This window comes from Macaca thibetana, chromosome 9 (assembly GCF_024542745.1).
Source record: "Macaca thibetana thibetana isolate TM-01 chromosome 9, ASM2454274v1, whole genome shotgun sequence".
NCBI classification, from domain to species: domain Eukaryota; kingdom Metazoa; phylum Chordata; class Mammalia; order Primates; family Cercopithecidae; genus Macaca; species Macaca thibetana.
In genome coordinates, this window is record NC_065586.1 from 99,751,457 (window position 1) to 99,778,942 (window position 27,486).

General features: G+C 54.0%; 1 protein-coding gene across 6 annotated transcripts in view; it reads right to left on the reverse strand.

Annotated features, from left to right (window-relative positions):
- Window positions 1-27,486, reverse strand: part of SH3PXD2A (SH3 and PX domains 2A) — a 250,807-nt gene that overhangs the window by 4,068 nt on the left and 219,253 nt on the right. For 3 of the 6 annotated variants that reach the window (XM_050804904.1, XM_050804905.1, XM_050804909.1), the window contains 6 exons: window positions 20,434-20,547; window positions 15,849-15,932; window positions 10,582-10,699; window positions 6,245-6,582; window positions 4,971-5,020; window positions 1,408-1,527 (listed from right to left, as the gene is read on the reverse strand). In XM_050804904.1, the coding sequence (XP_050660861.1) occupies window positions 1,408-1,527; window positions 4,971-5,020; window positions 6,245-6,582; window positions 10,582-10,699; window positions 15,849-15,932; window positions 20,434-20,547 (824 nt within the window). Of the gene's footprint in view, window positions 1-1,407; window positions 1,528-4,970; window positions 5,021-6,244; window positions 6,583-10,581; window positions 10,700-15,848; window positions 15,933-17,624; window positions 18,187-20,433; window positions 20,548-27,486 lie in introns of those variants that run through there. The other 3 variants (XM_050804906.1, XM_050804908.1, XM_050804907.1) reach the window with 2 other exon arrangements.

Sequence of the window (27,486 nt, forward strand, 5' to 3'; positions counted from 1 at the left end):
GATTTCTTTGGGTTGAATGGTTTCCTGTAGGAAGGGCAGGGGGCTTTCAGTCATTTCCATGTTAGTATAAACTGGTTTAAGGAGCTTCTTCCTTAACTTTGGAGATCAACCAATGGCCAAAAGTGTGGCTGCTGATTGTGCTGGGGTCCATTTGGACTGGGGAACATAAAGGGCACATAATTGGGGATTGTGGGACGCTCCTGGAGGAAAAGGTCCTGGGGTGGGGAAGGAGTAGTGTGAAAACACTGGCAACTTGGGAAGAGGGCCAAGGACGGAGGGAAAGGTGGAGAATGCAAAGGTAAGAAGAGACCAGTTCTCTGCATCCCCCCTCAAAAGAGAAAGATTTTCTCCTTCTTTGGGTCCTACATTCTGTCCTTCACCGTGCCCCAGCCCTGCACTTACAGTTCAAGCACAGGGGGCTCTTGAGCCTGACAGTTCTGCCACATTGTGCTCTTTACAGACTCCTGGAAATCTCAGCACTGAGAATGATTTTTCTTGAAAATTTAGTTCCAAGTTCCAGGCATGTGATTTAAAACATTCACACTGGAAATGTCACCGCTTTAGAGGCAGAGACTGCGCAATGAATCTGACAGGTTCACTTGTATTAGATGGAGTTAACTCAATTACTACACAAAGCCACTCAGAGAACTGACTGAGTTACAGCTCTTCTCTGCTGCTGGGAATGCCATGCTAAGCCCCAGCCACAAAACAGAGTGGCATGAATGCTGGAAGACAGGCTGCGGGGAGCGTCCCAGGATCTATCACCCCATTTTGCAGAGAGAAATGCTTAAAGTTGGGGGTGGCAGATGGGAGAAGTGACTGCATCAAAGGCCAAGGGTCATGTGGTGTGGACTTGGCCAGAGCCCAGGTCCCCAGTATCTCAGTCTACCTGCCTGGTCCACATCCTCCTAACAACACTTCCTAATGGTGGGTACTGCAGGATACTGGCCCCGAGGCGGTCCTGGGAGAGAAAGCTTGTGGGACGGGCAATGCTGCCTATTCTAGACCCCTTGTTGATGACACTCCCAGTGACATTCTTGTATCCTAGGCTCTGGGAACATTTAAAACAACAAATGGGTTGGATTTTGTTTAATCCACCGTCCTGCAAGCTCATTTGACCACAGAAGCCCTTTGTTTCAAGGCCCCCTGTCACAAGCTCCTGCACATGCTCTGGGAAATGTTGCTGTGAGACAAGCCCTATGAGCTCAGGGTGGAGCGTGAGAGCTGGGATCTAGTCCAGGCCGTGGCACTGGCCAGCGCCAGGCAGATGCTCATCTTTGTGGGGCTCGTTTCTGTACCTTTCCTGCCTGCCCTTCAGGAATCTTACTAGCAAGGCCTAAAATGGGAAATGCAGTAGGTCTTCCACCATGATGAGTAAAACCCTCAGCCTCATGGCCTGAGGCTTACCTCTGCCTTCTGTCCACCTCGAAAGCTGATGCCATCAGAAATGCACGACTGGAATTCAGCAATGGTGTAGTACTCCACCTCAACAGAAGGGGGCTCTGGTGGCTTTGGCAGTTGGAACCCCTAAGGTTAAGGAACACACAGTGGGCAAAACCCGCCCAAATCAGAAGAGTAACATGGCCAAGGGTTGGTCGCCACTCAGTCCCAGGGGGTGCGGATGGCTGTTTACACCAGCTGGACAGCAGCTGGCCTGAGTACGTATCTATCACCGGAGTCTCAGGGTATATATCGCCAGGGGACTGCTCTGATGAGGCTTTCTAATAATACTCAGGATTCATGGGAGACTTGTCTGAGCTATCAAAATGCTCACATTACTATTACTACTATTGTTATTGTCATCATCATCATCATTATTACTCTGAGACAGGTGTCTTGCTTTGGGACCCAGGCTAGAGTGCAGTGGAGTAATCAGAGCTCACTGCAGCCTGCGTCTCCTGGGCTCAAGTGATCCTCCCACCTCAGCCTCCCCAGTAGCTGGGACTACAGGCACACACCACCACACCTGGTTAATTTTAATTTTTTTTTCTTTTTTTTGGTAGAGATAGGCTCTCTCAGGATCTGGAAGAATTTGATAAAAAAAGAAAAGACAAGAAAAGAAAAGAAAAAAAAGAAGTAGAGACAGGGTTTTGCAATATTGCTTAGGCTGCTCTCAAACTCCTGGGCTCAAGCAATCCTCCTTGAGGATTACAGGCATAAGCCACTGTGCCCAGCACAAAATGCTCATTATTAATACAGTAATTTCTAATCTTACTTCTCTGGAGGTCAAGTTTTCAGATGCCTCAATAGCTGAATCTCAAAATGAGAACTAAAAAGCAAGAAATCTCCTGTAATCATAGTGCTTTGGGAAGCCCAGGTGGGAGCACTGCTTGAGGCCAGGAGTTTGAGATCAGCCTGGGCAAACAGACCCCATTTCTACCACACACACACACACACACACACACACACAAATTAGGTGGACATGGTGTTATGCACCTGTGGTCGCAGCTACTTGGGGAGGCTGAGGCGGGAAGACAGGGTGAGCCCAGGAGTTCGAGGCTGCAGTGAGCTACGAACAGACCACTGCACTCCAGCCTGAGTGACAGAGTGAGACACTGTCTCAGAAAAAAAAAAAAAAAACAAAGCAGAGAAATCATTCTAACAAAGCCCTTGCACACTGCCCAGTGGGAGAGGAAGGAAAGCCACTGTTCTGGAGTCTAGGGGCAAGGACTGCAGGTGGGACTTCTGGCAGCACAGGCAAGGCAATGGAGTACAACTGGTCTCTAGTCTGGGGGGGTGTGTAAGGAGGCAGTGCGGTTGGGTGAGCAAAGTCTTTAGCTGGTCATCATGACAAGGCCAGATAGGCAGGTAAGCACTAAATAAAACTCGCAATATTCTGTGGGCAGGGTAGAACTCACTGGAGATCCTCAGTGCTTTTCAGACACTGGCACAGCAGCATCTAAGCATGACATTCAAGGACATTTAGAAGCTGGCCTTGGCCCATGGTTTGTGAGCCTCCCCCATTCATTTAACAACTGTTTGTTGTGCGTCTACTGGGTGCCAGACACTGGTCTAAGGCACCGAGCACTCACTAGGAAACTGAATGGACAACCCCTTGCCCTTGTGGATTGTACACTTTTGCTTCAATGGTCTTCTCTCTACTCTGCTAAAATATACTTTGTACACCGCTATTTATGTCCTCCCTCATGCAAAGGGATTCAAATAAAGCAATTGAGAAAAAAAGGTGGGAGGGATGACGGGACGGGAAGAAGCTTGGTGTAGCAGGAAGACCTGGAAAGACCTCAACCTTGGGGCTGGACTCCAATCACAGCAATTTACCAGCTGTGTGGCCCTGGGCAAAGCCCTTGATCTCTCTGAACTTCAGTTCTCTCATCTGTAAAATGGAACTAATGCCAGCATCCTGAAGAGGATCCCTGAAATAACATACATCACTTTGGGCCCAAAGAGGGGCATAGGGAGAGCTCAATAAATAGAAGCTGGAGCTCAGCCCTCCTTCTGAACTTCTCCTCTTCTTCCCAGCCTTCCTCATCCTTCAAGGCTCTGCATGTCCTAACCCCACCAGTTGAAACTGAGCTGGGTCAGAGTGAGTGAGGTGTGGGAGGAAGCTGGTTTTGAGGGATTGAGTGAGAATCTGCCACCTTTCACGGCCCCAGGGCCTGGCTGTGCAGCCGTGCATGTGAGCAGACACAGCCCAGGCTCAGCCCAGAACACATCTCTGGCCAGGTGGGTGCAGCTGGGCCTAACTGGAAACAGCAGTCCTGCCTCAGCAATCCCCGCATTTGGTAAGTGTGGAAGGAATTACCCCATTCTTGCCAAAATCAAGTCTGCCTGAAAATAATTAGCCGTGGCTAGAAGAGATGGTCGGGAGGGAGAATTCAGTGTCTGGGTTTCCTCTGAGAACTCAGGAGGAAAAAGAGAAACTCCACTGGGGTCCACGGCCAGGGCAAGGAAGGTCTCATCTCCAGGGATGAAATCTTTAAAAACCATATTTTTATGGAGGGCCCACTCTTCCATAGACTGGTGCCATCCCCCCTAGCCAGGGCTGATATCACCACAGGAACTCTTGGTGCTGAGCCCAAATGTGACTTCAGAATCCTCCTTAACCCAGTGCACCAGGTAGTACTACCAAGCCGGCAAGAGCTGACATAGGAAATGGAAACCCGTGTGCTAGCCCGCCACATACATCATCTCATTTCATCCTTGCAACAGCCCTAAGAGATGGCTAGTACTATCCCATCTGATAAATAAGGGCACTGAAGCTTGTAGACGGCAAGTGGCTTACCTGCAGTCTCTCTGCCTCTAAGTGTCAGAAGTGGAATCCGAATCCATGCCTGGCACTTGAAGACCCACTCTTTCCACTACATCCCACTGCGCCTACTAACAGTTCTTTGTTCCAGGGCTCTTGGCCTGCCACCAGCATCGCAGGCACCCCAAGCCCTGGCCCCTGATGCCTATCTGCCTGCCCGAGGGTCTGGACACCAGGAAACCCCACCCACATGAGCCAGGGACCCTGGCAGTGTTAACCTCTTGAAGCTAGGGCATGAGCCAGTCCTTGCAACTCACACTCCTCCCTGGAAGACGTTCACTGATCTGCCCTCTGCCCTCCCAGACTCTGTCATCCACCACCTCCACTGGGCATTCCTGACCAAGGAAAGCTGAAAGGCTTCCAGGCTAGTATGGACAGCAGCCCCATTTCCAGCCCCTGGCAATGCCCTGGCTGGACACTTTTGCCGGGCAGTCTAAATGTTTATGTCTGCCAATGCAGTGGCTGGGATGGATTTATTTAGCTTTGGAGTGCAGTGTGTTTCCGATTATAAACTGTCCAGCCAGGCCCCCAGGAAGACTGGGATCTGCAGGCTTCCCTCCCTGCCCCCAGCCCCACAAAACTAGAAGCCCCAGCAGGGCCCTGGAAAACCCCTGGATCAAGAGGCTCTGCAGCAAGATAGCCAATTGATCGAGCGGCTATAAGTGCATCCACAGAAAAGGGAGAAGAAATTCAGTACGCATACCAGGCTGGATTCTCTGCGTGGTGGAGGTCTTGTCCGTAGGTTCGGGGAGCCTAAAGGAAGAGACATGGCTTCAGAAATCCCAGTCAGACGATGGGCAACAGTGCCCATACCTGCCTTCCCTAGGTGAAACTAACTCCTGATCCTTCAAGTTCATGCTTTTGCTCAGCCTTCATGAAGGCTTGACGCTCTAAGTCACTGTGGGCACTGTAGTTGGGCTTCTTCAAGGGGAAACTATAGACCTTTATCTTGGCTGTGCTTCCAGGGGATCTATGAACCCTCTAAAATTATGTGCACTTTTCAAAATGTGCAGCTATATGGGCATTTTTCAGGGTAACGGGTGTATAGATTTATCAGATTTTCAAAGTTAGAAGCAGAGACCATGTCTATTTTTTGCTTACTATTAAATCCGTAGAAGCTAGCACAATGCCAGGCAAGAGAAGGTGCCCAATAACTGTTTCCCAGCTGTTCCCTAAAAGATTTCAGGCACGAGAGCTAACTTAACCCAGTGGGGCTAAACTAAAGAAATAGCTTTCCTCCAGATTTTAAGAATGGCTGGACACAAACAAAAGCTAGGCTCCTATAACACAGAAGTTTTAAGCCTCAACAAAAGGCATTGTTGGGCCAGAGATGGAGGGTGCCAGACTGCCCAGAGTCTCCTGTAGAAATGAAGGTGATTCTTGAATAATGCCCTGTTGAAACTGCCTGTGCAGAGTGGTAAAGCCTTAGCTCCTAGGTCTTTTAGGTTTCCAGTAACCAGTGGAAAGTCACAGGAAAGGAGCTGCTAAGGCCCAGAAAGACGTTTCTCTACAGACTGTCGCTCTGTAGGGCAGCCCTGCATATAGCACCCACATTCAATAGCCCAGGGAAATGTGTTTTTCTGATTTTTTAAAAAAGTCAACTACACATCATCTATCTTGATTTATAAAGCCTTTACCATAAGGAAAAAAAAGCATTTCTTGCTCTTGGAACGCATGTATCTGCAGAGTGACCATTGCTGGCTCTCCACTAGAGAAGGAGGGAACGCTACCACCTACATCCTCATGTGATCTAGCTTCCGTGGAGCACCTGGGAGCAGTTGAGTCATCATACTCCTCTGTCTTCTCCACTCCTGTGATTAGCATGACACAAGTTGACAGAGTGAGGGTCAAAGGCCAGTCTGTAGCCCAGGAGGAAAACGCCATGGGGGTCCTATGCACCCCCCTGGCTTTCATGCACCCATGCCCATTCTCTAAGGAGCTTTGCAGTGAGGACCTAGAGGTCAGCGAAGTTCTTACTGATCTGGGCCCGCTGAGGGGCAATCCTGGCCACAGCTGGAGAGCCCTGGGCCAGCCTGGAGACAGTCCTGTCAGGAACGCCCACGGCGCTGCCATTGGAGGCATTGCAGAGGATGGGCAGGCTGATCTCCTTCTTGGTGATGGGGGCCTCGTGGCCCTCGCCTTCAGCTGGTGGAGTTTCTTTGTCCCCAGACGCCTTCTTGTTCAGTAGGTTGCTGATCTCCATGATGTTCCCGATGATCTCCACTGGGCCGGCTAGGTTCTTCTTCCGGGTTGGGAGGTCATCCTTGGCCTTCTTCAGGTAGGATGCTGGCGCCCAGCCCTCTTTGCCCAGGTATCTGTGGGGAGGAGCGGATGTGCTATTGTTAGAGCACTCTGACCTCACACGCCACTTCCAGGCCCTAGGATCCATCTGGCCTTGCCCAGTGGAGCCTTCCCTACCATGTTCTGCAAGGCTTGGCAATCCCACTACTCTGGAGAGAAATGACACCGAGGGTAGGTGGAAAAGACACCCAGAACACCAATTCCCATTGCTCCCCCCCTGCCCCCACCCACCATGCTCCTTTTTCTTTGCCTGATCCCTCTTGGGGTGGGCTCTCACTCTCTGCAAAGTCAGGCAAATGTGGGAGCTTGGGATCAGATTTATCAACTTTTGGGTTGCCCAAAGGAGGATTTCATAATGGCCTGCTACTTCCCAGTCAGTTGAGGATAATTGGAAAGATAAGAAATGAGAAGGTGCGGATGTGGTAAGTAGAGTTAAGTGGCCTGTAGGAAGGGGAGGTATTAGAGAGGGAATTGACTCTAGAAGGTGAGAGTCAGGCAGTCTGAGTTCTAGTCTATGGTACCTTGCACAAGTCCCTTCCCTGGAGCTCAGTTTATGTCTCTTCTGCAAGATGCAGAGATAGAGTCGCTGCTAAAAGTGTACCCAGAAGGACAGACACGTTGAGATCACCTAAGATGTCTCCAACATCTTAGTTGGAATGGCTCCTCCATGCCAGATGACTGAATGGGAAAGCTGTGATGCCACTGCAGGGAGAGTAGGTGGATCCTCTATAGACTGTCACAGACCAAGTTCACAAACCAGGCTAAACTTACTGTAGTGGAACAAGGATGCATTGTTCAATAAGTGATTTGGGGCTAGGCGAGGCGGCTCACACCTGTAATTACAGCACTTTGGGAAGCTGAGGCAGGAGGACTGCTTAAGGCCAGCCTGGGCTACATAGCGAGACCTCATCTCTACCAAAAAAAATTTTTTTTTTTTTAATTAACTGGGTGTGATGGCGCATACCTGTATTTCCAGGTACTCAGGAGGCTAAGGTGGGAGGATTGCTTGAGCCCAGGAGTTTGAAGCTACAGTGAGCTATGATCATGCCACTGCACTCCACTCTGGGAGACGGAGTGAGACTCTGTCTCCAAAAATGTAATAAGTGATTTGGGGAAAACTGATGACCCAGTTAGGAAAAATAAGACAGACAGACACTGGCTTTATACCATATAGCAGAATAAAAAAATATAAGATTGACATAATGTTGGGGGTTGAGAAAGTCTATGTGGGGCTCCAAAAGCAGAAACCGTAAGTGAAAAGACAAAAGCACATGACTAGATAAAACTAAAACCAAAGCAAAACAAAAACAAAACAAAAGGAAACAAAACCAAAAGCTCATAAACAAAGGCAAAAGGCAAATGATAGGGCTGACTTAATTTCTGGTGATTCGATGACTTCTGAAAACAAGCTTTTCCTTTTTTCCTCGTGGTGTTGAGTTTTCACCCAAACCCATGGGGACTTCACTTCCTGGTCCAGTAGTCGCTGACCAGTGCCCCCAAGTCTGGGTTGCAATGTCCCCGTCTGCTCTCTGGGATACATCTGGCTCTTTGGAATGGCTCCTCCACACCAGATGTCTGAAACTCCCCCCGCCCCGTCTTCCTGATCTGACCTTGTTCTTGGGCACTCTTTAGGTGGGAGAAAAGGAATATGAAAGCTGAAGTTTTGCGAGAAAGCTCAGGTAGGAGGTGGCTTCTTATGTTCATGTCACAGAAACATGCAGGCAGGCTGAGCCCAGCTCGCCTCCCCAGGGATTGGGAGGCAGATGTGAGTTAACACATGGGTGGGAGTCAGGGGCCTGTCTTGGCTCCCTGATGCAATGGGTGCAAACAGAAGCACAGAATTTTAAGAGTGGATGGCAGCAATGAGTAAAAATACCTAATCTTCATGTGAGCCAACAACTACGGCTCAGAAAAGCAAGGGGGTCACACAGTGAGCGCTTAGCAGCATCTGGCCCAGAGTCTGGTGCTCTTGCATCTCAGAGAAAAGACAAAGATGAGCCCATTGGCCCTCACTGACAGTTTTTCTACATCGACACTGTAGAGCTATGGCGAGAGGGGGCTCATGGAGGTGAAGGTCAGGCCTGCTTAGGGCCCCGAGTGCTCCTATTTGTGTTCCTTCAGTGCTATATGGGTAAAATTAGATTCCAGGAGGAGAAACGCGAGGGAATCAGGAGTGGCTGTGTGTGTCTGGGTCCAGCTCTGCTCACATCTGCTTTCCAGCTCTGGAGAATGAAATGACTCCAGCGGGAAGCAAGCTGGAAAGGGCATGATGGAGAGAGTGCAAGAGTGTGTGTGTGTGTGTGTGTGTTTGTGTGTGTGTGTGTGTGTGTGTGTGTGTGTGTGTGTGTGTGTGTAGGGGTGGGGGGAGAAGAAAGACAGGAAATGAGGATCAACGTAGAGCCTGGAATGTTGGGAAATGGCATATTTAAGGGGGTGTCTGGCAGCCTTTTTAAGGTGGAATCTTTTCAGCTGGGTTTTCTCTGTCTGAGCTCCTGCTGGCTGTAAGACTAGGCCATGGGGACAGGAGCGGACTAGAAGCAGCTCAGAGTGACTCTGTTGGTCATTTTAGAAAACTAAAACATAATAATAAAGCAGCCTTGTAGATAAGCTCCAGGCAAGTGAGCTAGGCCACCAGCCTGCCGGAATGTTTCCTGACTTTCCCATGTCAGACTCATGGCTGCTGGATTATTGGGTTGGCTCTAGTTTCCATTGCTCAGAGAACATAAAAGTCTAGGGGCAGTGGCTTTGGACAACACACGTCCAGATGCACAGTCCCATCCTGCCCAATGGGACAGAAAGGGACATATCAGCCCTCCTGACTGATATGCACTAGGGCTCCAGGGTGGGGTGGGGTGGGGGCAGGGTAGGGGTGGGGGGTGCGGTGCATGCCATGGAGCTGTGTTCCATCAGGTCAGACTAAGGTGCAATCTCCGCATGGCCAGTGACCTCAGTATGGACTAGCCTTTAATGCCATCATGTTGTGCCATGTTCTCAGCAACTGTCCCATGAGTACTCGCATCGCCTGGGGCACATTGGTGCCACTGCACAATCCTCTGTGGGAGACCACCTAGAATGCATGTCCCGCCCACAGTGGGTCTGGGGGCCCCAGAGCCCATGGATATAGGACTATCCCTGTCAGCTGGGTAACTGGCAGAGAAGAGAGAAGGTGGGCAAAGTCATCACAGTGGAGCCAGTTCCAAGGACACCAAAAGCACTTCCCGAGATCGAGTCTGGAGCATTTCCTGAGAGCAGGGGTCTTGGAAGGGCAGGTCTTGGCTAGGTAATGGTGAGTGAAACCCACGGGATTGTTTGCTTCCAGAAAGTCAGGAAAGACCCCACTTCCCTACCCACACCATTCAATAGGATTCTAGGCTGAGAACTGTGATTAGGCCTGGGAGAGGAAGGGGCAAGAGAAGGAAGAAGCCTCTGATGGCCTGAGCCGAGGCCTGACTTCTGCTCCAGCCCTTGCAACCAGCCCTGCAGATTGGACAGCCAGTCCCCATCCACCAGGGACATGGCTGCAAGAGGCCTGCATCTGCGCCCGCGCCCGCCCCCGCTCCCAGCCCACCTCCCTGAGTGCTGAGCCTGGGCAGCAGAGGTTGCCTGCTGGGACTTCAGCAAGGCCTGCGGACGCCAGTGCTCCAGGCAGCCCTAGCTGTGGAGCAGGCCAGGCAGCCAAGGCCGGACACACAAAACCAAATTCAGATGTGCTGAACTCTCTTGGCAGATACGTGGGAAGGGATTGCACCACAGCCTGCAAGCTGAGCCGGGGCCTCTGTGCCCCGCTGGCTGTGACTCAAGCTCTGCTTTACGCGTCCCAGGAGAAAATTTGCGAGATGAGCACTCTCTGGTTGAGCTGTTCAGCTGTGCAGAGGTGCAGCAGCCCAGCCCTGTGCCGGGGGCACAAAGCTGTCAGTATCTACCTGCCATCAGGTGGCTGCGGCCACTTTGCACTCTGCCCAGGGCCCAGGTGGGAGAGAAGCATCTCGTTCATACATGTAAGGGTTCCCTACCTGATATACCACCAGCCTTCCAGATTCTTCCGGATCACCTCCACTGTGACGCCCTTCTCAAAGCCAATCTCGTCCTTGCTTTGGCTAGTGTAAGGCTGCACAGTGACATACTTCTCCTCTGGGGGTGGGAGCAAGAAAGCAAGATTATTTGAGGTCAGGGTGCAGGTCCTGCTTCCTGTCCCCTCCTCCTGCCCTGGCCTGGCCTTTGTTCAGCTGCTTGCCAAGAAGGTGCACTAGGTCGGCTCTGGCTTCTCCAGGGGAGGGAAGGACCAGGCCCCAGAGGTAGCAGCAGGGAGACCATGGGAGCAGGGGTCACTGCTGCTCCCAGTGTGTGCCAAAGCCAGCCAGGACCCAGGTTGTCAGGCAAGGCCCTGGGAGTGGGGAGTCGGCTCTCCCAGCCTGATAATGGCAGCCAGGCTGCCGGGACCTTGAAGTCCACGGGGCTGCAGAAGCTTGCTGGGCCGAGGGCAGGATTAGGAGAAGCTGGCTCCTCATGAGGTGTCCTTGCATGCCTTGAGGCCCCATGGCATACTGCCTCCCCTCGAAATGTGCCGATTCCATCTGTGTCCCAGACGAACTCTCGTATCCCTGCCCCCAGCTCAACCTCTTGCATCCTTCCTCTGTCTGACCTTCAGACGCTTTAGGGACACCTTGGTGAAGCCTTCCCTGAGCACCCAGTTCATCCATTAACAGCTGGTCATGTCATCTCCCAAGAGGAGTCCATGGAACCCAAGTCTTATGGGAGCAGTTTTATGTGTTTTGTTAAGACAAGGGTTCACAGCCAAATGAGCATGGAAACACCAAGCACAGCACAATCAGGTAGCCCCCTGGGGCCGTTATTGGGCCAGTGCGCCCAACCGGCTTCTGCAGGAGAACATGCTGTGCCAACCACACAGCCGAGGCCCAGCCCCTCTGGAGGGCAGCCTGCTCTATTTTCAAGGATGTCACTTCAGGGTCTTGCCCAAGGTCTTCCCTAGGCACTGGGAAAGAAGTGCCTTGTAGACTCTCAGGAAGGCTTGGGAGGACAGGTGTTGGGAGAATGGGGTACCATGGTGCCTCCCCTGGTTTTTCTCAGCCTCTCTCCTGGCAGGAGACCTGGGTGCCTCCCGTTTGGGTCCTTGATCAGGCTTCCAGGAGGGTGTTTCTTCCATGCCTGCTGGGGTCCAGCTCTCCCTGTCCCAGGAAGCCCCTAATAGGTAGACCCCACAGCTGAGTACTCCCTGGCTCTGCTCCTGGCTGGCTGGCTAGAGTCCCTGCCTCCTGGCTGAGACACTCCGTAGAGGACTGCTCGGGGTGGAACACTCCCCACCTCCTCCTCTGGGGGAACAGGAGCTCAGACAGGAGGAGGAAGTGGCAGTCTGGCCATGCCCTTCCGGAGGGTCACCCTGGGCCAATGTTGTCCTCTCTAGTGTGGGTGCTCCCTAGGGGCTGAGAGTGCCTGGCAGACAGCGAGAGACTGTTGACTGCATCACGACCAGGCAAGGCTGAGCAAGGGTGCTGATGGGAAGCGCTGTGAGCTCAAAACAGCAGGATGCTGGTGCAGACTACTGGCCTCTGGTCTCTGGGACACCCGCCCCTCCTGGCTCCCAGCTGTGACAGCCACCCCCTGGGCTCCTTGGCTGGACACTGACAGGCAGCCTGCCTAGGACTGGTGGCCGTGGGGGTGGGAGGCAGCTGCCACCCCAACCCCCAGTTGTGGGAGGGCCATCTGTCCACTCTCCCCTGGATTATCGGGGTCCTGTCTGCAGCCCTGTGCTGAGCTGAGATAGCAGCTCCCTTTGGGGGTGGTTGTGGCTGCCCTGCTGGGCTGTGAGGACAGAACAGATGGGCCACTAGCCAAATTCAAACGGCTGCCCAAAAGCAGAAGGAGGGTGATGACCCATGGGAGCCGGCAGGATTTTTCAGCACGCCCTTCTCTGCTGCAGAACTTGGTCAGCATCGACTCAGGGAGGGCCTTACTCCTGGAGGCTTTCAGATTCCAACCCAGCCATGCTTCGAACTGCTGCCAAGGCGGCCTGAGAACCCTGCCCAGCCAGATTCTGACTCGGCCCTTTGAGAAGTTCAGGGCCCCACAGTCCAACTCTCTCCGCTCTCCTGCCTGCTCCTGGTTCTGCTCCATTTTCCAGTGAGGCATGGCAAATCCCGGCCCAGCAGCGGCCAGAGGGGCAGCGCCAGGCTTCAGGAATCCAGGATTCTGAGGTTAGGATGAGGCGAGGCCTGGGCTCCACATTTTGCCTTTGTTCAGCTGGGCTATTTTTAAAAGTCTGTGGTTCGAGCAGGAAGCCATCATTAAGGTTTTCCTAGGCAAGGTTGCATTTGCAGGGAAAAATGACAGCCCTTCTCATGGGAAGATCAGAGGCGCCCTGCTCTGCCTCATGGCAGAGAACAGGGTCTAGACCATCACGCGGGCTCAGCCTCCTGGGCCACCAGGGCCCAACCCCAGCCTTCACAGCCTCCTGGGGTGCGTGGAAGACAGAATCCCGTGGGCCATGTAAGCTCAGGCTTTCTCCTGAGCTCTTGTGGGTGGGAGCAGAACCAGGGATATCAGTGCTGGCTGGTAAAGCTGAGCTGCTCCTGAAAAAGGTTCTTGGGGACTCTGGGGCTGCAGCAGCCACAGATGTCCAGGAGTTCATGTGCTGCTGGTGAGAGCTCCTGGATGGGAGGCTCGTCCTGCCCCGGTCACTGCCCAGGTTGCAGGGATGAGAACCCAGAGCCCTCTTCCCTGGCAGGGCGAGGCAGGCAGACCAGGTCTTCCCAGCTCCTTTCCACCCAGTTGGCTCAGATGGCAGAGGCATGGACTTTCCATGTGGACATGGGCCTTGTGGGTCTCAGGCCTTCCAACTCACAGGTGTCCCGAGAGAGAGACTTGCTTGGGCCACAAACCCCATCTGGGGCTGCCAGACAAGAGAAGGCCCTCAGCGGGCAGCAGTGTGATTCAGGGTGGTCAGGGGCTCGGGAAGAGATTTCCCGTTGGAAATGGGGTTGAGGGAAGGGAGGCTGTGAGCTCCAGTGGGATCCTCAGGGCTTCTGGGAAGCACTGGGGCCGTGGGCACTCTGACCACGCCACCAGGAGACGGTGGCAGCCTGCCCTGGGGAGGGCTAGCCAGGCGGTCAGCCGGGTGGGTGAGGGGGACAGGCCTGCTTTGGTTTTGGAGGCAGGGGCTGGATGCCCTGCAGTTTCCAAACCACAGAAGCCTCCTCTTCCCCAACACTTTCCCCTCTGTCAGCAGTCTCCCCGTTCCCCTCCTGCCCCCACGACTTACCCAGCCCCACTGAGAGAGGCCTTTTGGTTCCAAGGGCCTGGCTGGCTGAGGGAATGGGGAGCGGAGGCTGTGGGGAAGCTCCGCTTTTCTCTTGTCTAGCTCCTCCACAACCTGCAGCCTGTTTCCCCCACCAGCTCTGCTGTTTGCAGCAAGCGTCTCCAAGCCAACTCTCTGCAAGTTTTTCTTGGCTGCCTGGTTTAACTTAGCCCATCAGGCTGAGGCTGGGAAATTATGTTGTTTAGGTCTCTTATTTAAGAGAGAGAAAGAGAGAGAGCAAGAGCTGGGGGCTTATATTTGCTTAGGTATGGGTGACCAAGAATTAGGCATTTCATTGCATATTTGTGTCTCCACATATCACTGTATGCCTGTGACCGGGCTATATGTGGTGCAAGGCGTTGCGTGTATGAAGCTGTATGTGTCCTTGTGCGTGTTGCTGTGGAGGTACGTGTGGCGTATGTGTGTATGTTGTGTATATGTGTGTGTGTGATGGTTTTGTGACTGTGTATGATGCATTTGTGATTGTATAAACAGAAGACACATGGCACGGTGTACGCGCGGCTGCATAACTGGAATTGTGTACGTGTACTGTGAGTGGCTGTGTGCCTGGGACTGTGGATATGTGGGTATCGGGGAGGCTGGATGTGACAGGGCGTACAGTCATATCTGTGGCCATGAGGGCTGTGCATGTCTGTGGGGTTGTGGAGATGGTCGTGTTTGGGGCTCAGTGTGCAAGGGTGTTTGGAGCCAAACCTTCATCCCTGCTGCGCATTTCCAGACCTACGTCCCACTCTCTTTTGCCGCCAAGGCTTGAGCTACGTCCTAGCTTTAGCATGGCCTTCACTCTATGTCCGGCCTGTTCTTGCTGTTTCTACAACTTGGCCCCCAGCCCTGTGTCAGCTCACTGGGTCCGGCCCAGGCCCTGCCCTCAGGACAAGCTGGACTCCTCATGGCCAGTGCTCTGTGCCTGACGCTCAGCCAGCCATAGGCTGTAACCACCTTGTCCAGGCTTCCTGCTGCCTTGGGCCTGGGGCAGACACCAAAACATGCTCTTATGGTCATTTAGAACCAAGCTGTGAGGGTGGGGGACACTGGGTGTCCCCGCTTCCAGAAAGGCCAATGTTTTTGACATACCCCTCTCTGTGCTGTCATTGTGAGAAGCACACACACCCTGCTCTATGTGGGGCTGGCCAAGCCCTGGCCCAGGAGGTCTGCAGATGTTTAGGGGTTTGATCAGCGGCCCAGCCCTGGGGGTTTGTTCCACTCCCTTACCTCCCAAGTTCCTGGATGCTAGAAAGATCCTGGGTGAGAAAGCTCTAAACCCACAAACATCTGATCAGCCCATGTGCCAGGTCTGGGGGGCTCCCTGGACTCCCCTGGATCAGGCCCCTCCTGAAGCCCAGCAGTTACTGCTCCTGGCTGGACCTGACCCTCAGCAGAGCCTGTTGGGCTGCACCCTGGTACCAGGCTGGGTCTGGCTTTGCTCCCTTTCTAGTTTCCGTGGAGCTGGCGGGAGGAGCGTGAATGTGAGCCGGTCCTTCTTTCTGCTTTGTTTCCAAGCAACTGATAGAAGAACTTTGGCTGAGGGAGCCTTTTCTCAGAGGACAGGGGCCATGAAGGTTGGGGGAGTGGGATGGCCCAAACAGGGCTAGACATGCTTAGCTCCTTTAATCTGCAGCTTCCAGGGCCAATGTGGCCTTTCTTAAAGACTCGAGACCCCCTTGTCCCCCTCCTCAAGCCCCTGTACCTTTTCAGGGAACCCACAACTGTGTTCCATGACCCTCATACCCAGGATGTTGACAAAAGCCAGAGCCACCCCCAGTGCCACCCCAGTTCCCAAGCAGGCCCACCCCACACCAGCTGCAGTAGCTGAGAAAAAAGCCTGGCCCATGAATCTGGGTGAATGAGGAGGCCACAGGGCAGAGAGCAGAGCCCGGAAAGAAAGAGCAGTGTTAGCGAGAGACAGGCGGTCGCTGCGAGGGAGGAGAAGCCAGCTCCCGCAGTCACCTCGGCTGTGCTGCCTGTTGACCATCCCGCCCAGGGTCCACCGGCGATCCAGGCGCCGCAGATGGGCCTTGCGTCTCTTGGACACTGGTGTGGGAGATGGCGATGGAGCATGCGGCCAACAGCAACCGGCGGAGAGAATGGAGATGAGGATGAGATGGGATGGGGGCGGGAGGAAGGGGCACAGGGAGGGGAGGCCCACACTTCCAGGTCACCATCACGTGAACTGAACCAAAGGCACGCCCCTGTTGGATGGGGCAGTTATGACAGGTCATGGTTGGCACACAGGGAAAAATTCCACCAAACTCCCCAGTGTGCGCCCCTGAGCCTAGGAGTGGGTTAAAGCCTTTAGAATCCCAGCACCTTAGAGACAAAAGAGGGTCCCTAGCTCCAGCCCAGTGCAAGGCAGCCCCTCAGCTGCAGCCTCCAGGGATGGTGAGATCAGTGTCCCTCACTGCTGGGCGATGCTGATTCCCAGGAGGGTTTGGGGTCCTGCAACATCTGAGCTTATGTCCACTCGCTCACTGACTGTGAACGTGCTACCTTGGACAGGCACCACACTTGGAAGAATCGGTGTGCCCAAGAGAGACTTGGATCCCTTCCTTGCGGAGCTGAAAGCTCTTGCCATTCTGGGAACTTTGCCCTATGTCTCTGCATTCCCAGGGCCTAGCACAGGGCCAGGCACATAGCTGGGTCCCAGCAAGCAGCTGTTGAATGGAATGGCACAAGGGTGGGTGCCAGAGGCCCTGGCTGTGCTCCTCCTCTCAGGCCATGCATTGGGACGTCTGATGACAGGGGCCCCCCTCCCCAGCTTCTCACTGCTCCTGACCCCGCGCACTGGGCAGCCTCCTGCACTGCTCCTCTGGTGGCTGCTGCTCGGCTCTGAGCCCCCTGCGCCCTCTGCTCAGACCCCAGCTCCAGATGCCTGTCTTCCTGTGGGACTCCCAGATGAAATGGACACTGGAACAGGGCTACAGGGTGCCAGCTGGCCTCACTTCCTGGCACCACAGAAAGAAAGTGCCAGGCTGCCTGGGCCTGGGGATGGGAGGGGGGCCAGTGGCTGGAGTGAAAATAAAACCGTCCCGGACCACTGACGCCCTGGGAAAGCATTTGCTTTCCTGGAAGGAGAGGGACCTGTCTGACCTGCCTCTTATAAGGAGGAGGGCTGGACAAAAGGCTAGGAGGTGTGGATTCCAGTCCAGGCCCCGCTGCCAGCAACCTGTGTCACTGGGAGGCTGGCCATTCCTCTCTAAGCCTGTCTCTCCTCATCTGTCTTAGAGTGACACCACCTGCCCTGGCGTGAGCCTAGACAAGGGGCTGAAAGGCTCTGGGAAACATGAATCAGGTCCTGTGCAAGGCCTCCTGGCGGGGCGGGGAGAGGTGGAGGAGGTGTGTAGGGCTTCTCTGTAGAGATGGATGGGTTCAGCTCATGGCCAGACCAGAGGCCGCATTCACAGTAAGGTGTTGATGTCGGCATTTACTCTGTGTGCCAGGCCCAGTTTAAACCACGTACAAGGATCATCTCGCTTGGGCCTCACAAAAGCCCTATGTGGTTAGCATCTTACAAATGGGGAAACAGAGGCACAGGGTTTTAAGGGACACTCTGTGTCAGGCAGCATGTGAATCCAGGCAGTCTGGCCCCAAAGCCCAGACTCTTACCACAGACTCCCGAGTTATTGTTCTTCCCCTAACTCTGCTGCCCCTTGGGCTGCCAAGCCCTGGGAAGAGGGGGCTGTGGGGAGGGGACAGGGTCTGGGTGTTGGGGAATCTGCTCACTACCTGGGTACACGCCCTTGGTACAGCAGCACAGAAGACCGTGGTCTGTTCCGCATGGCCCACTATGCGCCCACTCTGGAGAAGCAGCTCCATACTGGTAGGTGTGGGACGCAGGAGCAAAGGCAGAGACTTGGGTTCTGGTCTTGGCTCTATCACAAATGAACCCGAGGGCTTGACAGAGGTGACACACCTCTCCTGGTTCACTGAAGCACCCTGCGAATGTCAGGCTTGGACCCGCACCTCTATCAGTGGTCAAGAAAGTCTCAACTCCCACCCTTACCACCATACTGAACTCCCACAGCATACCTGGGTTCAAGAGTAGCATGAACATACACCAGAGTGTCCCATGATAAGGACATACCAGAACAGCCAATCATCTTTTCTTCCCAAAGTAATGAAGCATGAGTATTAGGAAAGCTTTGATAGGATGCAGGCTTCCAATTTCTGTCTACAGGGCTCAGAGCACCTATGATGGGATGGCCATAGTGCTGGGGTAGAGATGGCTGCAGAGGGAACCAGGGTTGGCCAATCTCTTGGCCATGTGGCTGCAGGTGCAGAGAGACTAGTGGACACACCACAGCAGCTGGGGCCTTAGGCTCAGGGGACCCATCCCTGAGCCCTTCTGTAGATCTGGGTGGGAAATGCCCAAGATGTGATGGTGGAATCCACAGCTATCCAGAAGTTGCCAGGAGTATTGGCACACAGGCCCTGTCAGAGGAGTGCAGAGGAACCTATTTTAGGAGAATCACCCTGGGCACGCACGCACACACACGCGCACACACACACACACACACCCTCTGAACGCAGAACCTGCACTGGCAGCCTGATTCTTCCTCCATCAAGGTCAAAATCCTGTACAACCCACTACTACTTGTTCTGCATGCAAAGCACCTGCTGTCTGTTCCAACCAGGCTGGCATCTGTGCTCCACGCCTCTCAGGCACTTTCCTGCCTTGGCCTTCTCCCCACTCAGTGCCTGAGTCCTCCATAATCAACCCAACAGCTCCGCTCTGACCTTCCTGGTGCAGCCTTTTCAACTGGGGCTCTGATTCATACACGCACTGCCCTAGAGCTGCCTGTACTACTTACAAGCAAAATGCCTCACAGAGAGGTGTGTGGCACAGCAGTGAGGACCACGGGACAAAGGAGGTGGACTAGGGTCCAAACCTGATAAACATCTTGAAGCCTCAGTTCCCACAGCTGGAAGGATGGGGGTGGCCATAGTCACAGAGTCCTCCCAGGGTGCGGGCAAGGACATTTCAGGACCTGGTCTAGTATCTGGTACTTTGCGAACTCCTGCTGTTTTTGAGAGGCCCTGGCATACCTTGTAGAATGTAGAACTAGGGGCTGGGCACTGTGGCTCATGCCTGTAATCCCAGCACTTTGGGAGGCTGAGGTGGGTGAATTGCTTGGGGCCAGGAGTTCAAGACCAGCCTGACCAACAGGGTGAGACCCCATCTCTACTAAAAACAAAAATTAGCCAGGCGTGGTGGTGGGTGCCTGTAATCCCAGCTACTTGGGAGGCTGAGGCATGAGAATTGCTTGAGCCCAGGAGGCAGAGGTTGCAGTGAGCTGACATTGTGCCACTGCACTTTAGCCTAGGAGACAGAGAGAGCAAGGCTCTGTCTCAACAACAACAAAAAGAATGTGGAACTAGGTAGGAGGCAAGGCTGGGGACTGCAGGCATATGAGGCCAGACCTAGCTCAGGGGCCAAGACTCTCCCCTGCTGTAGAGGTGCAATGGAACCAGAGGGGAGACGGGTGCAGGCTCGGCCCCAGGGCTCAGGGAGCAGCCCAGCCTGGACATGCGGACCCTTCCCAATGGGGCCTCGTCCCTGGAAACCTGTCACACAGAGGAAGCACATGGCAGGGGCCGAGGCTCTGGTCAAGGGGTTGAAATAAAGCCTCGACATAGGAGGAAGGGTGAGGCCCCAACCGCCTACCGAGTAACCGACATTTAGGGGAAGGATGAATAAGGAGCTGGCGCTTGGTGGCTGCTTACTTTGGCCTGGCAGCAGGAAGCAGGCCTGGAGGTGGCCGGAGCGCCGGGTGACGGCCTTGATCCCTCTGGCTTTCAGACACATCCATCTGGACCATCCCCACCAACCGTTAGGGAAAGAATTCCTGCAGCCAGGCCATGGGAGGCTTGGAAGCCACTAGAAGCAGGCAGCCAGGAACTGGGGGTGGCTCAAATGGACTGGGCTCAGGCAGCCTGCTCTGGGGAGTACAGAAGCCACAGATGGGTCCAGGCCAGTGCTGGCTTAGGGGGCAGGGGCAGGCTCTTTGAAATGCAAGGAGAAAGACCCTGAAAAACCTCACTGAGTAGTTTTTAAGTGTTTGGAATTTAAAAAAAAAAAAAAAGAAAAAAGAAAAAAAGGAAGAGCTGGGTGCAGTGGCCCACACTTGTAATTCCAGCACTTTGGGAGGCCAAGGCGTGTGGATTGCTGGAGCCCAGGAGTTTGGCCAATATGGTGAAAGCCCGTCTCTAGAAAAAAATACAAAAATAAAAAACAATAAAAAAAAGGGGAGTGGATAGGAAAACAAACCTCACAGAGTTAAAGCTAATCAGAGAGGCTGACTGTGTAGGGGTCTGAGCCACCCCTCAGTTCCTGAGCCCCTGAGACAGAGCAGCAGGGGTCGGACTGGGGTGGGAGGTGAGATTTTGGGCCAGCCTTACTGAGATGGGATCCCAAGGGAGGAGGCTGGGATACAGCTCAGCTCACTTCAGGGGTTCCGTTGGTTTTAGGGAAGAGTGGGAGAGCTGCCTCCAGAGGCCGCGTTGCTTCCTGCCCCTTGGACCTGCAAGCCCTCACCTTCTCCAGTCTTGGAGGTGTTGATGTCGGAGTCATCCCGAGTACCATTCTGGGCCTCCAGGTAGGTGGCAGGGACCCAGCCCTGCTCCTCAGAGGTGCTCACGAACCACCAGCCTGCAGGGAGGACAAGAAAGAACAGGACTGTGAGAGACTGCAGGGTGACAGGCGTGGCTCGGGGGCCAGGACGAGGAGGGAAGGAGAGGCACAAGAAGTGGAGCACGGAGCCAGATGGCCTGGGCACCCAGCAAATGGCTGGCCCAGCTCCAGCCTTGAGGAGCCTGCATCTGTTCTAAGGCAGGAAAGACCAGCACACTCCCTGAGAAGTGGGACGAATAAACTGCGACCCACACTAACAAATGTCTGATGGAAAATGAAATAGACATAGTGATATGTCCAGTGTGTGAAAATTCATCTTGTAGGAAAGGCCAAGGGAGCTCCGGCCATACAGAGAGACCATTTATGGTCTTTCAAACCCATTAGGATGCTGGTTTGCCTGGAGCTTGGCTGCCTTCTCAGCTTTCAAAGGCATCCAGACTAAGTGCCTCACAGACAGTGTCTAACAGTCAATGGTTGCCTTTTCCCCATCACGGGTCAGTGGTACCGTTGCATTGGCGCCACTCACAGCTGCCCTTTAAGTGTGTTGACGTTTCGGTCGCAGTCACACTAAGTGGGCACTGCATCCTCACACGATGCTTGAAGATCATGGCCAAGTGATAAAGCCTCATTCATACAAAGTCCTCTGAGCACCCAGGTCTTGGACTCCACTAACTGCCTTTGGTCCCTTCCGAGAAGGTCCTCTTCACACGGTCCTGTCTTCCTCCTCATCCCTTCTTCCCTGACACTTCTTTGCCCCCAAAAGTAATTTGGTACTGATTCTTTTTTCTGCTCATGGCCCAGTTCTCCATTTCCTGTCTGGAGAACTCAGGGCTTCTCCCTGGGCAGCACTTGAGGCCCTGTCACCATCCACTGCAGCGAGTGACCACCCAAGGATCTAGGAGGCATGTTGGTGGGGGGAGGCTCTCAGGTACCCCCACATGGGCTCAGCACTGGGAGGTGGAGGAGGCTCTGTGATAGCTGCTGTGAAAACAATGGAGAGGAGGGGAAAACTGCCAGGTACCACTGCACAGTCGTGGGGAGACCTCAAGGACTTAGAACCCCAGCTCATCTTCTAGGTCTTCAACTAGGTCCCCACCGTCCCATATGACAGGTCTGGGCTTGCAAACAGCCAGCAGTCTAGTCCTGAATGCCCTCTGTCTCCTACCCTTTCTGGGGAGTTCCACAGCCCTCTGCTTGCAGCTCTGCGAAGCCCATGAAACACCCTGGACCAGGAGTCTGGACTCTTGAGGTCCAGGCCTCTGTGGCTCTGGTGCCTCAGGAGGGCCACTGCCCTTTTAGGGTCTCGGTGTCCTCTTCTCTAGAGAGGGGTTATCTCTGAGCTACTGGCTCAAACACCATGATCCAGGGCCCTGCGGGCTGCCTGGGACAGCCCACAGACTCCGTCCCTCTCTGCCTGGGACAGCCCACAGACTCCTCTGTCCCCTCTGCCTGGGACAGCCCACAGACTCTGTCCCTCTCTGCCTGGGACAGCCCACAGACTCTGTCCCTCTCTGCCTGGGACAGCCCACAGACTCTGTCCCTCTCTGCCTGGGACAGCCCACAGACTCTGTCCCTCTCTGCCTGGGACAGCCCACAGACTCTGTCCCTCTCTGCCTGGGACAGCCCACAGACTCTGTCCCTCTCTGCCTGGGACAGCCCACAGACTCTGTCCTCTCTGCCTGGGACAGCCCACAGACTCTGTCCCTCTCCTGGGACAGCCCACTCTGTCCCTCCTGCCTGGGACAGCCCACAGACTCTGTCCCCTCTGCCTGGGACAGCCCACAGACTCCGTCCCTCTCTGCCTGGGACAGCCCACAGACTCTGTCCCTCTCTGCCTGGGACAGCCCACAGACTCTGTCCCTCTCTGCCTGGGACAGCCCACAGACTCCTCTGTTCCTCTCTGCCTGGGACAGCCCACAGACTCTGTCCCTCTCTGCCTGGGACAGCCCACAGACTCCTCTGTCCCTCTCTGCCTGGGACAGCCCACAGACTCTGTCCCTCTCTGCCTGAACAGCCCACAGACTGTCCCTCTCTGCCTGGGGTGAGAGAAGACAGGTAACAGGATCACTTCCGGAGAACCCCGGGTCAGGCCCTCTGCTCCCTGTGCCCATCTCCCTCCCCTAGGCTCTGCCAATCCTGGTGACCACAACCTTCTCTTATGACACAACCCATACACGTCTGAAAAAAGGCAAACTGGGCCAATGAGTCACAAGCCATCAGAGTCAGGAAGATCTGGGGATATGTCCCCACTGCAGGTGAAGCAATGCCACCGGTCCGATTCCTCTGCCTCCTGCTCTTGCTCCAAACCTTGTGTCTCCCAGATTGCCCGCTTCTCAGACTGTCTGTGCCCGGGCCACGTACTGCCACATTTATTTCATAAACATGTACATAGGTGAATGAGACACTGTGGCACCGAGGGGCTGTAGAGCCTTGATTGGAGCCTAAGCAGGCTGGCCTCTAACCCCTACACTCTGCTGTCTGTGCAGGACCAGGATAGGCAGGCAATCTCCAGGGTGAGAAGCCCACACCAGTTCTCAGGTAAACTCTCTACCCCAGGGCCCTGAGACCTCCTGCACTGGGACATTGGTCTGAGGCTGGAAGAGGGCAGCTGGGCATCATGGGCATGCTGGATAGGTCTCTGGATCACAGAAAAAGGTAGGTACCTCTTTGGAGAGAACAGCTGAAGTTACTGAGCAGCTTGTGGTTACAGGCAGGTGCTGGAACCCACTGGTTGGGGACAGGGCAGCAGCCACCGGCAGGTCAGAGACTTCTGGACATACCACTAAAACTTATTGTCATTTCCCTGGCCGCCGGGGCTGGAGGTGGTTATTAGAGCACCAGACATCTCTACTCACTCAACTTGTGGGTGATGAGACTGCTTCCAGGTGGGCTGTAATTATGGGAACTCAGGAAGGGTCCAGACCATGCTTGGGGCATGCAGTACCCTTGAGAGCTAGCTATAGTGGGCAATGGATGCCCACACTGGGGCCAAAGTCAGGCTGGAGGAGGTGGACTTTGGCACCTAGGGAGCCCCCACCTGACCTCTACTTGCACCTTGGCTGTTCCGACATTTGGATAAACAAGAGGCACCATTCCTTCCACATTCGGCTATTGGGAGGAAAGCCAGTAGGACCCATTCGCTGACGTGGTGGAAGGGGTTTCACTGTCTACTTCCCTTGACCCAGGAAAAGCCCAACCTCCACTAGCTAGTCAAGGAGTCCCAGGGCTCTGTCTCCATGAGAATGCCCAACAAGCTTTCCATGTCTACCCTTTACAGAGACGTCCAGCAGAGGCAAAGGGCCTAGGCCTGTCTACCTGGGGAGAGGAGGGGAGAAGCAGCAATGGATGCAGGGAGCCTTTCAGCTGCCTTATGGCCCCGGGCCTGGAGTGGATATCTGCCTTCGCTCTCTCTGCCCGATTCAGGTTGGGAAAATATTACAGAGGCTTGCATGTCAATTCCCCTGCCTTTTGCCTGAAGGTGGCGGGAGGTCACCCTCATCTTGCCCACAGCCACTTGCACATTCTGAACCCAGCATGGGGCACTGAGAGGGCTGCCTGGAGAAGCACCCCCGTCCTCCCTGATGCTCAGGCCAGCATGGTTTGGTTGCTCAGAAGCTGTGGCTGATGGAGGCCCCAAAGCAGCCAGAGGGCATGGACTTCGCAAGGGGCTCTGCCTGGGATGTTTTTCCCCCTTCTTGAGCCTCTGGGGGAGCACTCTCAGGAACCCCAGCGGCCTCTGCCAGGAAGCACCAGTCCCAGCTGTTGTCCCACAGACACTGGCTGGAGGTCACAGAGCAGGGCTTTCCCGTCTCCCTGGGCTGTCATGTGACCCTGCCTCCTTTACCACAGACGTGGGCACATCTGGCCACTCATCTCCTAATTAGTCTGTCATCTCTCTGGACACCATTGATGGTTCCAAGCAAAGCTACTCAGGGGATTTTTTAGGAGCAAACATGGGTGCTTTGATGATCTGAAACCTGAGTCCCACAAAACTCAGGAATTGCAGGGGGCATATGGGGTGAGAAGGCTTGAGAATTAAGTCAATAAAGCAGCAGCAGAGTCAAGAGATAAAGAGCCAGAAACGCTGGCTTGTGCCTATAATGTCAGCTGTTTGGGAGGCTAAGGTGGGTCACTTGAGGCCAGTTCAGCCTGGACAACATAGCAAGACCCCCACCCCCGTCTCTTAAAAAAAAAAAAGGAAAAAGATAAATCCCCCTTATCCACATGGGATACATTCCGAGACCCCCAGTGGATGCCTGAAACTGCAGATAGTACCAAGCCCTTATATATTCTATTTTTTTCCTATACATACATGCCTATGAAGAAGTTTAACTTATAAATTTAAGGCCAGGAGTTCAAGACCAGCCTAGGCAACAAAGTGAGACCCTATCTCTACCAAAAAGTTTAAAATTAGCCAGGTGTAGTGGCATACACCTGTAGTCCTAGCTACTTGGGAGGCTGAGGTGGGAGGATCGCTCGAGCCCAGGAGCTTAAGGCTGCAGTGAGCTATGATCGTGCCACTGCACTGCAGCCTCGGTGACAGGGCAAGACTGCCTCTAAGTAAATAAATAATTTATAAATTTAATAATAAATAGAAATTTACAAGTTAGGCGCAGGAGATTAACAATAATAAAATAGAACAATTAAAACAATATGCTGTAATAAAAGTTATGTGAATGTGGTTTCCGTCTCTCAAAATACTGTAATATTTTCTGACCATGGTTAACCTCAGGTAGCTGAAACCATAGAGAGCAAAACTGCAGACGGTTGGGGGGACTACTGCATCTGGAGCTGGGTTTCAGTCATTTGAACAGAGACAGTCCTCGCTGATGCCACCCCTAACAATCACTAAGCATCAGGACTGAAGATCCCCCATCACGAACTAAATCTGAGGAACAAAAGTCAACCAGGCACCTGCCACAGACCTCAGGAGGGAAGGACAGAGCCCACCAAGCCATTCTGGGCATGTGGTCACCCCCCAAATTTCTGCTCACCAGGATGTAACCCCCAAGAATCCCAAAGAGCTGACACCACAATTCCCAACTCGGAGTCACTTATAGGAGGCTCTTGAAAGCTGAAGCTCTCACATGCCTTCGCAGGTCCAGGTTCTAATGTCAGTAGTGGTCAGGTGGGGGTGGTTCATGCCTATAATCCCAGCACTTTGGGAGGCCAAGGTGGGAGGACTGCTTGAGCGCAGGAGTTCAAGACCTGCCTGGGCAGCAGCACAGCGAGATCCCATCTCTTACCAAAAAATGTTGATAGCGCACAGTTCCGGTTCCCATGTCTCATCCTGACGCTTCTCTCACTAACCACCCTAGGTGGTGGTATGTATCTGTGGTCCCTGCTACTTATGAGCCTGAGGTGAGAGGATGGCTTGGGCACAGGAGGTTAAGGCTGCAGTGAGCCGTGATCACACCACTGCACTCCAGCCTAGGTGACAGAGCGAGACCCTACCTAAAAAAAAACCAACCACATACCCTTGTCCACACCTCCCCCAGCACACTTCCTGTCCACCACTGCACTCTCAGATCCTGTGGGAAAGAAAACGGTGTCTCCGCATGCGTTGGAGGGGCTCACTAGCTGATGCCTGAGCCCTTTGGGGGAGCTGGGCCACATCCAGGGGTTCAGGTTTTGCTTGCTCCTCAGTGGCGCACCAGTGACTTTGGTCAGGAGCCCTGGTTGCCACAATTGACGTCTGAGCTGCTGGCACCTGGCAGAGGCCTGTCAGCAGCCATGGGTGGGGTCAGCCCAGGAAGTCTTTCCAAGACGGCCAACAATGTGACTCACGCCAGGCTTCCTGGAGGTCTGCATAGAGCTGGGGTGGGCGCCTCTGCTCATGTTAACCTGTGCCCACCTAGGTGGTATTTGAGCCTATCTTTGCTCAGTGGAGTGCCCACAGCCAAGTTGGTGGCAGGCTCTTCTCTGCAGCTGTCATCTCCCCTAGCATCAACAGAGCCTGGGCCGGGCGTGGTGGCTCACGCCTGTAATCCCAACACTTTGGGAGGCCAAGGCGGGCAGATCACAAGATCAAGAGATCGAGACCGTCCTGGCCAACATGGTGAAACCCTGTCTCTACTAAAAATACAAAACTTAGCTGGGCATTGTGGTGCGCGCCTATAGTCCCAGTAACTTGGGAGGCTGAGGCAGGAGAATCGCTTGAACCCGGGAGGTAGAGGATGCAGTGAGCTGAGATCACACCACTGCCCTCCAGCCTGGCAACAGAGTGAGACTCCTTCTCAAAAACAAACAAAAAAAACCAAACCTCCCCCGCCGCCAATAAATAAATAAATAAAACAGAGCCTGACACAGGAAGGACCTGAGACCTGAAGCCACACAGCCCCACTCTGCACATGCTGGAGCTGGCACGGCAAGCCCAGGCTGTTGCGGATGAAAGTCTCAGCCCCGGCCGGGTGCGGTGGCTCAAGCCTGTAATCCCAGAACTTTGGGAGACCCAGGCAGACGGATCGCTTGAGGCCAGGAATTTGAAACCAGCCTGGCCAACATAGTGAAACCCTGTCTCTACTAAAAATACAAAAACTAGCCGGGTGTAGTGGCCCATGCCTGTAATCCCAGCTACTGGGGAGGCTGAGGCACGAGAATCACTTGAGCCCGGTAGCTGGAGGTTGCAGTGAGCCAAGATCATGCCATTGCATTCCAGCCTGGGTGACAGAGTGAGACTCTGTCTCAAAAACAAAAACAAAAACAAAAAAACGCTGGGCGTGGTGGCTCACGCCTGTAATCCCTGTAGCACTTTGGAAGGCCGAGGCAGGCAGATCACTTGAGGTCAGGAGTTCAAGACCAGCCTGGCCAACATGGTAAAACCGTGTCTCTACCAAAAATACAAAAAAATTAGCCAGGTGTGGTGGTGGATGCCTGTAATCCCAGCTACTCGGGAGGCTGAGGCATGAGAATCGCTTGAACCCGAGTGGTGGAGATTGTGGAGCCGAGAGTGTGCCT